Source organism: Procambarus clarkii, chromosome 25, assembly GCF_040958095.1.
Source record: "Procambarus clarkii isolate CNS0578487 chromosome 25, FALCON_Pclarkii_2.0, whole genome shotgun sequence".
Lineage (NCBI taxonomy): Eukaryota > Metazoa > Arthropoda > Malacostraca > Decapoda > Cambaridae > Procambarus > Procambarus clarkii.
In genome coordinates, this window is record NC_091174.1 from 18,396,597 (window position 1) to 18,410,843 (window position 14,247).

General features: G+C 49.6%; 1 protein-coding gene across 1 annotated transcript in view; it reads right to left on the reverse strand.

The window, feature by feature from the left end:
* Positions 1-7,409: 7,409 nt before the first annotated feature.
* Positions 7,410-14,247, reverse strand: part of LOC138368433 (putative uncharacterized protein DDB_G0268364) — a 55,449-nt gene continuing 48,611 nt past the window's right edge. The window contains exons 3-4 of the mRNA XM_069330947.1: positions 12,684-13,610; positions 7,410-7,546 (exon numbers count right to left, since the gene is read on the reverse strand). Of these exons, the coding sequence (XP_069187048.1) occupies positions 7,410-7,546; positions 12,684-13,610 (1,064 nt within the window). The remainder of the gene's footprint in view (positions 7,547-12,683; positions 13,611-14,247) is intronic.

Genomic DNA, 14,247 nt, shown 5'->3' on the forward strand with positions numbered 1-14,247 from the left:
AGTAAACATTACCATCGGGGAGAACAAACAGGAATTCTTCGTGGTAGAAAAGTTTACTCTGCGGCAAACAACGTGACTATAAAATACGGCTAAACAAACTTAGCAGAGATTGCATTTTATAGCTATGAAAAGTGACGTGTTGGTGCTGGTGGATACATCTATGGGACCTATACAAGAATTTATTTTTAACAAAATATGTTTACAAACAAAACAAAACAAAACTGAAGACTTAAGAGAACGTGCAGTGTAGTTAAATATGGGTTACCGATCCAGAACTAGAGATCCTACACTGACCAAGGGTTCAACACTGACCAGGGGTCCTACACTGACCAAGGGATGCTACACTGACCAAGGGTTCAACACTGACCAGGGGTCCTACACTGACCAGGGGTCCTACACTGACCAGGGGATCCTACACTGACCAAGGGATGCCACACTGACCAGGGAGTCAACACTGACCAGGGGTCCTACACTGACCAGGGATCCAACACTGACCAGGGATCCAACACTGACCAGGGATCCTACACTGACCAGAGATCCTACACTGACCAGGGGATCCAACACTGACCAGGGGATCCTACACTGACCAGGGGATCCTACACTGACCAGGGGATCCTACACTGACCAGGGGATCCTACACTGACCAGGGATCCTACACTGACCAGGGATCCTACACTGACCAGGGATCCTACACTGACCAGGGATCCAACACTGACCAGGGATCCAACACTGACCAGGGATCCAACACTGACCAGGGATCCAACACTGACCAGGGATCCTACACTGACCAGGGATCCTACACTGGAGCGGAACACCACGCAACACTCCCAGGCGGAGCACCACGCAACACTCCCAGGCGGAACACCACGCAACACTCCCAGGCGGAACACCACGCAACACTACCAGGCGGAACACCACGCAACACTCCCAGGCGGAACACCACGCAACACTCCCAGGCGGAACACCACGCAACACTCCCAGGCGGAACACCACGCAACACTCCCAGGCGGAACACCACGCAACACTCCCAGGCGGAACACCACGCAACACTCCCAGGCGGAACACCACGCAACACTCCCAGGCGGAACACCACGCAACACTCCCAGGCGGAACACCACGCAACACTCCCAGGCGGAACACCACGCAACACTCCCAGGCGGAACACCACGCAACACTCCCAGGCGGAACACCACGCAACACTCCCAGGCGGAACACCACGCAACACTCCCAGGCGGAACACCACGCAACACTCCCAGGCGGAACACCACGCAACACTCCCAGGCGGAACACCACGCAACACTCCCAGGCGGAACACCACGCAACACTCCCAGGCGGAACACCACGCAACACTCCCAGGCGGAACACCACGCAACACTCCCAGGCGGAACACCACGCAACACTCCCAGGCGGAACACCACGCAACACTCCCAGGCGGAACACCACGCAACACTCCCAGGCGGAACACCACGCAACACTCCCAGGCGGAACACCACGCAACACTCCCAGGCGGAACACCACGCAACACTCCCAGGCGGAACACCACGCAACACTCCCAGGCGGAACACCACGCAACACTTCACATGCTCGGTGTCTGTCACCTCTGCTTAAGTGTTGCAAACTGTCCTTTAAACAACATATTCAAGTCTTTTTTGTTCTCTTTAATCACTAGTGAATCATACACGTTGTTGGTCGGTAGAAGGGGGGAGGGCGACTATCAGGAGAAAGCGCCAATAAAGTCATTCCGACTATATAGCATTGGGAAGATCTGGATAAGGATCTGGGATGGGACGGTGGGAAAGAATGGTGCCCTTGGATGGTTGAGGATTGAACGTCGACCTGCATGAAGCGAGATCGTCGCTCTACCGTCCAGCGCAAGCGCTGGGACCACACTCACTCTCCAAAAAGAAACTGATCTTTAATGCTTTTGTGTTTTTAACGCCCAGGCCTGGTTGCACCAGGCCTGGGCTACTGGGCGACTGGGAGACCTCTGTGCTAGGTGGTAGATAATGATAGACACAATCAGAGTAAAGAAATACGAAATTGACGCCGTTTTGGTCCGTCGTGGAACCTTACCAGGACGTGACAAAGGGAGTTAATGACTGCCAGAGGTTGTACCTCTGGCTAGGTTACACATGACTGATAGAAGAAGCAGATCGTCATTTTGCTTTCAGGAAATTTCCGGGAGTGCACAGGAGTGCATGAAATTCTTAATATAGGAGCTAGAAGATCGAAATTGGGTGTCTTTGAAAAGCAGACGCTCTCAGCTGTAAAGAAAACTCACGGTGGCCGCCGTGGCATTTCTGAATAAAGAGTTACAGCATTAGCATGATTTTTAGCATCTGGCTGCCCAGATACAGGGAGAGAAGCCAGACCGTTTTGAGCTAGGAGTTTCTAACGGTTTTCCCGGCCTGTGTGTGTGTGTATGCATCACGGCAGATGATTCTCATTGGTCGAGGCACCACGGGCCTCTAAGACGTGGCCACCTGATTGGCCGTCTCAAAAGACAAGGGGAATGCCACGTGCACCTTGCCGCCCAGGGGACCTCATTCTGAGGAGTGGACCTGGGCTGTGTTGACGTGATATCCTGATTTCGGTCAAATTCAAGGTATTTCTCTGTCTACCGCAAAGTTCAGCAAGCTCAAGTGTATCTAATCCGTCTAAGCGGTATCGTCCCAGAATCCGGTACTCGCTCGGCGCAAATAGATACTATATTTACGAAGATACTAATTAGAATTACTCCACGCCACACATGCTCACCGCAGGTGCATCAGGACTGTAGCAAAGATATCCATGATCATCGGGGTAAGTAAGAGCGATCCGTCACCATATTGCTAAGTAAACTGTGTGCAGGGAATCTAGGAATACACTTCCAAGTGTGAGTCAAAATTCTGAGTGAATTAAGTTGACCAGACCACACACTAGAAAGTGAAGGGACGACGACGTTTCGGTCCGTCCTGGACCATTCTCAAGTCGATTGAGACATACTTTAGCCACGTTATTGTGACTCATCGCCTGAGTGAATTAATGTAAAAATAGTGGACTGTGTGGACTCTTGTTTTATTTCGTCCATTGTGTCTGTGGGAACCGACCTGTGAGATTTATATTTATTTAATTTATATGAATTTATATTTACGTTAATTTGTATACTTCGATAGCAATTGGTATGATGATAAGTGGACTGTATTTCTACAATAATCTCACAAATCGATCCTCTACACATTAGGGGGGTTTATATTAAATTTATATATATGCAGCCAATCAAACTACAGTATTAACTACACATTGAAGAGGTTCCTTATCTTATTGTACAGCAGGCCTTAGTCCACCAGGTATAACCAGGATGTAGACACCAAATTATCCTCTTTGAGGTAGCTTCCATCACCCAGTAACTGGCACACAAAGCATGCTTCCTCGTCTTGACCTGTCAAAAGGGCGCTAGCTATGAAGCCAGAATCCTAATATATGACAGCTATATCAGAGAAAACACTGTACAAGGAACCATAAAGACCTAGGCTTAATTACCTTTAGTATGAGGCGATCTCGTGATCTAACCGGTTTACCCTATCTAATGACATTAATGGCCACAAATGATAGATAAATGGGTTTCGGCAGAACACTTAACTTGTATTTGTTGACAGCGTGTTGATGATGGTACACCTTTGGTTTCCATAACACTTTGTCCAAGTAAAATTAACAGGAGCCGTATTTGCTCCCATGAGCCTCTGTGGTCTAAGTACAATAACAATGGCTGACACTCCGTACTACTGACGCTACTGGCCGACATTGTCCAGATATGATAGGAGCCGAATTTGCTCCACGCGTCTCGGAGGTGACAACAACAATCGCTGACCACCCCTCCTCCCTGACTCTACTGGCCTACATTGTCCAGATGACAGTAAGTGATAGAAGGGTCACATTTACTCTATTTTAATTCTGATAATTAAGTTAATTTATATGAGATGTTTTTATGATGGTAAAGTCCAAAGACTAATGTATTTAAGAATAATTCCCACCATAATAGGTGGTGAATTTATAATAGTATGTGGTAATGATATCCCGTTTTCTATAGACGGGAATTCCACTACAAGTTACATTTTCTATGGGTAACTTGTTTATACAACACAGCAATATTATCTGTCTGTATGATATTATTAAATGGTGTCGGATTTTCCGACAGTGTCGTCCACCCCGTGTGCTTATTACGAGGTGTCCATGATCTCGTTCCATCAGTGTTCCATCAGTGTGCCTTCAGCAAAGCACGCTACTGAAATTCTCACCAGTGTGCGATCAAAACGCACCTCTGTCTCCTCCAGGTATCTTGGGAAGCATGCCATTCTCGCCCTTGTGGTCCGGTGGCTGGCTCCCTCACCCGCACGCGCCATTCCCACCTCACCTCCGGCTGCTGTCCTGTGCACTGTGCACCCCGGGCTGGCTGTGTGGTGCTCCATCTTCAATCAACAGTGAAATCATAGTGAGTGTGATAGAGGGATTAATGGATACCGGTAATAAATCAGAGTACTCAAAGTTATAAGCTTTCTGTATCATTCGTCTGATGTGTATTATTTCCTTGTGCTGAGTTAAGTCAGCCGGACGGTCTGTGGTTCTTGATAATCCCGTCACGGGAAGAAGTTCCACAACTGAGGAAAGCAAGATAGGAGAAGGGCGGTTACAGCTAATGTGTGTGATAACTGAAACGGACCTGAGTGTGATTGTAATCTTACACTTTGTTACACATTTAGTATCTGTGTGTTTTAAATAATTTGTTGACCAGACTATACACTAGAAGTTGAAGGGACGACGACGTTTCGGTCCGTCCTGGACCATTCTCAAGTCGAATGGTCCAGGACGGACCGAAACGTCGTCGTCCCTTCAACTTCTAGTGTGTGGTCTGGTCAACATACTTCAGCCACGTTATTGTGACTCATCGCCTGCAAATCATTTGTGTTGCATTATTAGTGTGGTTTAATTATACCATCACTCCGTGTCTAACCATTACTGTGGTGTCTTTTCTTTCGGTCCAGAAGACAAGCAGTAATAAAAGTAAGAGTGTTTTCACTAAATTGTAATTGAGTTGTGTTGTTCAGTGTTGTGGTTAAGCGCCGTATTATGTTATTGTATTTTGTTGGTCTACGTGACCAGATGCGTTGATTTGTGATCATTAATGTGAGGTCAGTGTTATTGTAATTAGTGTAATTACCGCCATTAATAGTGTTAGGTGATTAGCAATCGTGTTGACTAATTAGTGTTCGTCAAGCGGTCTCAGTGATCAACTAAGTGTTCACGTATTTCTTTGTGAGTTAATTTGACTGTCAGTTTGACAGTAATTAGTGCGGTTACTCAGGGATTGCTAATTACCAAGTGTTTGTTGATTGGCTTCGTTAAACCTGGGTCGGTTGCTTGACTGTCTGTGGTGACAGTGTAATTAAGGCAATTTACCTTGTTTTGGTTTGACTGTCCTGGAGACAGATTAACGAAGTTGATTTTGCTAATTAACGTAAATGTGTTGTGACTTGTTTTGATTGAAATTGCTTAGATCAATTGTTATCTGTTTGTCATAGTGTTGAAACGTAATTGATTACTTTGACTGCCGTCCTAAAAGACGAGCCCTAAGGTAATTAACCAAGTGTTGCACGGAGAACTGTCTCTGTGATAGGTCTGTCTGTCGTTTAATTATTGTTGTTGTTATATTGTTTTGCCGCAGTCGTCACGAACTGCTACTTGCGTCTGAGTGGTCGTCCACTGTTTCAGTGTAGTTAGTATTTGAACAGCAAGCGGTCTAAACCGGAAGTCTGATTATTCCGGCTTGTATAGTGTTGATAGCGCCACTACAGACTTTAACGTAACGTTATACTATTGTTGCCTTGTATTGTTATTGTTAAGTTTTATGTATTGTTATTGTTTGAACTACAAGTGCCTTTCCGTTCACACCATCTAAGACCCTCGTCCTCATTTATTAACTCTGCCATACGCTTGCAAGTGACCCTATATGTTGCTCTGGATACCTGGACTCTAGCCAATTTCCATAGCCACACACACCAACAAATCATTGGTGTCAGAATCGATTAGCTACTCCGACAACTGCCCACAACAGTTACAGAAGCACACGACCCACTGGGTCATAAGAGCGCCAAGGATTGGGACTCTGGTGGCGCCTCCACACCACCTGCTGCAGTCTTAAAGTAATAACCTGTCGTTCAGCATTTGTTGTCAGTGCAGTCCTTGCTGACCGAGGTCACTTGTATTAGTGCCATCCCCCGCAGGCATAATCTCACAATGTGTGCGTGCGCGCAAGTGTTGGGTTGTTTGCTTCCAGCAAGTTATTGTGATTTGCCGTCTGCATCAAAGTAAGCCTTTTCACGTGAGAGAGAACCTTAGCTAATAAAGGTCAACACAGCCAGAGATGAAGAGAGAGACTCAACACCTGTCTCGTCCCGACTTATGACTCCATACATCACCTGGGAACTTGTCTCAAGAGCACCAACTTTTTAATAAGCTGGGCATAATGTAGACAAGCTTAGCAAGTTGTCCCGTTAACATGCTGTACAAGTTGTCCCGTTAACATGCTGTACAAGTTGTCCCGTTAACATGCTGTACAAGTTGTCCCGTTAACATGCTGTACAAGTTGTCCCGTTAACATGCTGTACAAGTTGTCCCGTTAACATGCTGTACAAGTTGTCCCGTTAACATGCTGTACAAGTTGTCCCGTTAACATGCTGTACAAGTTGTCCCGTTAACATGCTGTACAAGTTGTCCCGTTAACATGCTGTACAAGTTGTCCCGTTAACATGCTGTACAAGTTGTCCCGTTAACATGCTGTACAAGTTGTCCCGTTAACATGCTGTACAAGTTGTCCCGTTAACATGCTGTACAAGTTGTCCCGTTAACATGCTGTACAAGTTGTCCCGTTAACATGCTGTACAAGTTGTCCCGTTAACATGCTGTACAAGTTGTCCCGTTAACATGCTGTACAAGTTGTCCCGTTAACATGCTGTACAAGTTGTCCCGTTAACATGCTGTACAAGTTGTCCCGTTAACATGCTGTACAAGTTGTCCCGTTAACATGCTGTACAAGTTGTCCCGTTAACATGCTGTACAAGTTGTCCCGTTAACATGCTGTACAAGTTGTCCCGTTAACATGCTGTACAAGTTGTCCCGTTAACATGCTGTACAAGTTGTCCCGTTAACATGCTGTACAAGTTGTCCCGTTAACATGCTGTACAAGTTGTCCCGTTAACATGCTGTACAAGTTGTCCCGTTAACATGATGTACAAGTTGTCCAGTTAACAAGCGCTACAAGCAATCTATTCTGCATTTAACATCGTAAAAGCTTGCTGGCACTAATCTATATCTATAAATTAGTGAGTCGGTCTGTTCGAGGTTGGAAGCCAGATGCTTAGGGCTAGTTTTACTCAACTTGGCACAGTGATTGTTGTCAGGTACATGCCCAACATGGTCGGATCGGCGTCGACACAATACAAGCGAGAACAGCGTTCCACGGTCGCATACCGACCCCTTGACGATTTTGACACTAGCCACCGGTTTCCGTCTGGATAAACACATTGAAAACAAGAACTTAAACATATAAAAAAATACTGTTTTTGTAAAACATTTTGTACTGATCTTAGGGAATATTAATATTAATTTTCTACTCGCCATGATTTGCCAGCAGGAAAAAGTCGTAAATTTTACAAGAAGTCAAGAGCATCACGGACCGTCCACCCCCCCCCCCCCCCAAAACACACACACACACACCCACACACACACACACACACCCACACACCCACACACACACACACACACACACACACACACACACACACACACACACCCACACACACACACACACACACACACACACACACCCGACGGAACACTGGCACGCCTCCCGTCACCTGTCACTCTCACACTGCCTGACAGGTCGTGCACCTGTTGACTGACAGTCTCACATCATGGTGGATGCTCTCATTATGAGCAGGGTTTTTTCAGCTTGTTATAATTTCAACTTGTTATAACTGGTGTGTGTGTGAGAGAGTTAAGACACACAGGAAGGAAGAAAGGCAGAGACAGTTTTGGCGTGTCCGTGTCGACCCGGGCATCTCCGGGTATCCCAACTTATAACCCATTAAACATTTAAACATATAATAATTGTATTCGTTTTAAAATAGTTGTGTGTGATTATATAGTAATAAAATATGTTTGACTGTACAACTGGGCATTACAGATGCGAGTATATGACTGCCTTGTGCACTACAGTCAGTTCCTGAGGACTCCTGAGCCAGACCACACCAACCAACACAACCAAACATCTTGAAGTTTTAAGATGAAAATCAAGATATTTTATAGCTCTTCTTAGCAGAAGAACAAGAAAGGAAGGAAGGAACTAAGGGGAAAAACGCCAAGTTATTCCCGCCAAACACACACCGAAACTACGACGTTGGTACAACGTTCGAACAAGTTTTAACACTTCCTAACCAGTTATAACAACCAATATATCAAGTTGTAACAACGTTCTAATACGTCATAAACACGTTAAGCCAAGATGTAACAACTTTATTACAAGTTGTAACAAGCGGAAAATAGAAACAGTTTCGGTTTGTGTTTCCAGGGTTACGACTATATAGCACTGGGAAGGGATAAGGATAAGGATTTGGGATGGGACGGGGGGAAAAAGGAATGGTGCCCAACCACTTGAACGGTCGGGGATTGAACGCCGACCTGCATGAAGCGAGACCGTCGCTCTACCGTCCACTCCAAGTGCTTGGGCTAGCAGAAGAACAAGCCAAGAATGTCTTAAGGAAAAAATAGAGTGTAAAAGAAAAAAGCAGAAGGCGGTGGTGGTGGTGGTATATCTTGTGAGGGCGGCCATTACCGGCCCGGGACGGCCCACCTGAGCACTTCCACTCACAAAGCTCAGACTATGAATTTCCTGCTTATCTCAACCTGCCGCCACCTGTTGAGCGACACAGTTAACAGGCTCCCGGGGACCCGACACAGTTAACAGGCTCCCGGGGACCCGACACAGTTAACAGGCTCCCGGGGACCCGGCACAGTTAACAGGCTCCCGGGGACCCGGCACAGTTAACAGGCTCCCGGGGACCCGACACAGTTAACAGGCTCCCGGGGACCCGACACAGTTAACAGGCTCCCGGGGACCCGACACAGTTAACAGGCTCCCGGGGACCCGACACAGTTAACAGGCTCCCGGGGACCCGACACAGTTAACAGGCTCCCGGGGACCCGACACAGTTAACAGGCTCCCGGGGACCCGACACAGATAACAGGCTCCCGGGGACCCGACACAGTTAACAGGCTCCCGGGGACCCGACACAGTTAACAGGCTCCCGGGGACCCGACACAGTTAACAGGCTCCCGGGGACCCGACACAGTTAACAGGCTCCCGGGGACCCGACACAGTTAACAGGCTCCCGGGGACCCGACACAGTTAACAGGCTCCCGGGGACCCGACACAGTTAACAGGCTCCCGGGGACCCGGCACAGTTAACAGGCTCCCGGGGACCCGGCACAGTTAACAGGCTCCCGGGGACCCGACACAGTTAACAGGCTCCCGGGGACCCGACACAGTTAACAGGCTCCCGGGGACCCGGCACAGTTAACAGGCTCCCGGGGACCCGACACAGTTAACAGGCTCCCGGGGACCCGACACAGTTAACAGGCTCCCGGGGACCCGACACAGTTAACAGGCTCCCGGGGACCCGACACAGTTAACAGGCTCCCGGGGACCCGACACAGTTAACAGGCTCCCGGGGACCCGGCACAGTTAACAGGCTCCCGGGGACCCGACACAGTTAACAGGCTCCCGGGGACCCGGCACAGTTAACAGGCTCCCGGGGACCCGGCACAGTTAACAGGCTCCCGGGGACCCGACACAGTTAACAGGCTCCCGGGGACCCGGCACAGTTAACAGGCTCCCGGGGACCCGGCACAGTTAACAGGCTCCCGGGGACCCGACACAGTTAACAGGCTCCCGGGGACCCGACACAGTTAACAGGCTCCCGGGGACCCGGCACAGTTAACAGGCTCCCGGGGACCCGACACAGTTAACAGTCTCCCGGGGACCCGGCTCACTTATCCAAGTCACCAGCATACACATCACGGCGTGTTGGCGACGCTCGGGTCACCACGACTGACATCAACCAGTGTTGGCGACGCTCGGGTCACCACGGCTGACATCACCAGCCAGTGTTGGTGACGCTCGGGTCACCACGGCTGACATCGCCAGCCAGTGTTGGTGACGCTCGGGTCACCACGACTGACATCACCAGCCAGTGTTGGCGACGCTCGGGTCACCACGACTGACATCACCAGCCAGTGTTGGCGACGCTCGGGTCACCACGACTGACATCACCAGCCAGTGTTGGCGACGCTCGTGTCACCACGACTGACATCAGCCAGTGTTGGTGACGCTCGTGTCACCACGACTGACATCACCAGCCAGTGTTGGCGACGCTCGGGTCACCACGACTGACATCACCAGCCAGTGTTGGCGACGCTCGGGTCACCACGACTGACATCACCAGCCAGTGTTGGCGACGCTCGGGTCACCACGACTGACATCACCAGCCAGTGTTGGTGACGCTCGGGTCACCACGACTGACATCAGCCAGTGTTGGCGACGCTTGTGTCACCACGACTGACATCAACCAGTGTTGGCGACGCTCGGGTCACCACGACTGACATCAACCAGTGTTGGCGACGCTCGTGTCACCACGACTGACATCAACCAGTGTTGGCGACGCTCGGGTCACCACGACTGACATCACCAGCCAGTGTTGGCGACGCTTGTGTCACCACGACTGACATCACCAGCCAGTGTTGGCGACGCTTGTGTCACCACGACTGACATCACCAGCCAGTGTTGGCACCACCGGACACATGCTGTAGGGTACCCGCTTGTAGCACTATTTGTTTATGAACTAATACACATTTTTGTTAGATTAAGTCATGTAATGTATGGGCTTGGTCCTTCTCCTGTTGTTGTTGTTGATGCTGCAACACACGGTCCTCCTGTTGTTGATGCTGCAACACACGGTCCTCCTGTTATTGATGCTGCAACACACGGTCCTCCTGTTGTTGTTGATGCTGCAACACACGGTCCTCCTGTTGCTGCTGTTGATGCTGCAACACACGGTCCTCCTGTTGCTGCTGTTGATGCTGCAACACACGGTCCTCCTGTTGCTGCTGTTGATGCTGCAACACACGGTCCTCCTGTTGCTGCTGTTGATGCTGCAACACACGGTCCTCCTGTTGCTGCTGTTGATGCTGCAACACACGGTCCTCCTGTTGCTGCTGTTGATGCTGCAACACACGGTCCTCCTGTTGCTGCTGTTGATGCTGCAACACACGGTCCTCCTGTTGCTGCTGTTGATGCTGCAACACACGGTCCTCCTGTTGCTGCTGTTGATGCTGCAACACACGGTCCTCCTGTTGCTGCTGTTGATGCTGCAACACACGGTCCTCCTGTTGCTGCTGTTGATGCTGCAACACACGGTCCTCCTGTTGCTGCTGTTGATGCTGCAACACACGGTCCTCCTGTTGCTGTTGTTGATGCTGCAACACACGGTCCTCCTGTTGTTGTTGTTGATGCTGCAACACACGGTCCTCCTGTTGTTGTTGATGCTGCAACACACGGTCCTCCTGTTGTTGTTGATGCTGCAACACACGGTCCTCCTGTTGCTGCTGTTGATGCTGCAACACACGGTCCTCCTGTTGCTGCTGTTGATGCTGCAACACACGGTCCTCCTGTTGCTGCTGTTGATGCTGCAACACACGGTCCTCCTGTTGCTGCTGTTGATGCTGCAACACACGGTCCTCCTGTTGCTGCTGTTGATGCTGCAACACACGGTCCTCCTGTTGCTGCTGTTGATGCTGCAACACACGGTCCTCCTGTTGCTGCTGTTGATGCTGCAACACACGGTCCTCCTGTTGCTGCTGTTGATGCTGCAACACACGGTCCTCCTGTTGCTGTTGTTGATGCTGCAACACACGGTCCTCCTGTTGTTGTTGATGCTGCAACACACGGTCCTCCTGTTGTTGTTGATGCTGCAACACACGGTCCTCCTGTTGTTGTTGATGCTGCAACACACGGTCCTCCTGTTGTTGTTGATGCTGCAACACACGGTCCTCCTGTTGTTGTTGATGCTGCAACACACGGTCCTCCTGTTGTTGTTGATGCTGCAACACACGGTCCTCCTGTTGTTGTTGATGCTGCAACACACGGTCCTCCTGTTGTTGTTGATGCTGCAACACACGGTCCTCCTGTTGTTGTTGATGCTGCAACACACGGTCCTCCTGTTGTTGTTGATGCTGCAACACACGGTCCTCCTGTTGTTGTTGATGCTGCAACACACTGTCCTCCTGTTGCTGCTGTTGATGCTGCAACACACGGTCCTCCTGTTGCTGCTGTTGATGCTGCAACACACGGTCCTCCTGTTGCTGCTGTTGATGCTGCAACACACGGTCCTCCTGTTGCTGCTGTTGATGCTGCAACACACGGTCCTCCTGTTGTTGTTGATGCTGCAACACACGGTCCTCCTGTTGTTGTTGATGCTGCAACACACGGTCCTCCTGTTGCTGCTGTTGATGCTGCAACACACGGTCCTCCTGTTGCTGTTGTTGATGCTGCAACACACGGTCCTCCTGTTGTTGTTGATGCTGCAACACACGGTCCTCCTGTTGTTGTTGATGCTGCAACACACGGTCCTCCTGTTGTTGTTGATGCTGCAACACACGGTCCTCCCGTTGTTGATGCTGCAACACAGGGTCCTCCCGTTGTTGATGCTGCAACACAGGGTTCTCCCGTTGTTGATGCTGCAACACAGGGTTCTCCCGTTGTTGATGCTGCAACACAGGGTTCACCCGTTGTTGATGCTGCAACACAGGGTTCTCCCGTTGTTGATGCTGCAACACAGGGTTCACCCGTTGTTGATGCTGCAACACAGGGTTCACCCGTTGTTGATGCTGCAACACACGGTCCTCCCGTTGTTGATGCTGCAACACACGGTCCTCCCGTTGTTGATGCTGCAACACAGGGTTCTCCCGTTGTTGATGCTGCAACACAGGGTTCACCCGTTGTTGATGCTGCAACACACGGTCCTCCCGTTGTTGATGCTGCAACACACGGTCCTCCCGTTGTTGATGCTGCAACACAGGGTTCTCCCGTTGTTGATGCTGCAACACACGGTCCTCCCGTTGTTGATGCTGCAACACACGGTCCTCCCGTTGTTGATGCTGCAACACAGGGTTCACCCGTTGTTGATGCTGCAACACAGGGTCCTCCCGTTGTTGATGCTGCAACACAGGGTCCTCCCGTTGCTGATACTGCAACACAGGGTTCTCCCGTTGTTGATGCTGCAACACAGGGTCCTCCCGTTGTTGATGCTGCAACACAGGGTCCTCCCGTTGTTGATGCTGCAACACAGGGTCCACCCGTTGTTGATGCTGCAACACAGGGTTCTCCCGTTGTTGATGCTGCAACACAGGGTTCTCCCGTTGTTGATGCTGCAACACAGGGTCCTCCCGTTGTTGATGCTGAGTAATGATGCAGTAATAGTGCCAATTACCTGCCAACAGGCCCCGCGCTCCAATCCAGCCTGTTGATAAATATTATCTTAGGAAATAGTCGCTTAACAGCGTCTCCCTCGTGATCACAGGATAGTTAAATAATACTTTTGGCAAAAAGTAACAAACTTCTTTCCTATACAACATTTATAGACAGGTCGGCCGAGCGGACAGCACACTGGACTTGTGATCCTGTGGTCCCGGGTTCGATCCCGGGCGCCGGCGAGAAACAATGGGCAGTTTCTTTCATCCTATGGCCCTGTTACCTAGCAGTAAAATAGGTACCTGGGTGTTAGTCAGCTGTCACGGGCTGCTTCCTGGGGGTGGAGGCCTGGTCGAGGACCGGGCCGCGGGGACACTAAAGCCCTGAAATCATCTCAAAATAACCTCAAGATAGGTCAGTGGGAGATTACAGATTACTTGTAAACACGACAGAAAGATCCCAATGTCATTATACAAGAACGACTGGATGACAAAGTTAATCACCAGAAAAGAAACTGTTAACCTAGGTAAAACAATATAATAGGCTTATATTCGCTAATTACAAAATAAATAAATTAATAATAACTCCTACAAACTGTATCTGCTAATTAGGGAGTACTTCAGATCTAACTACTCAGCAATTATGAAAACCTTGTTGGTACACCAGTTGTAGCGACATGCTGCACA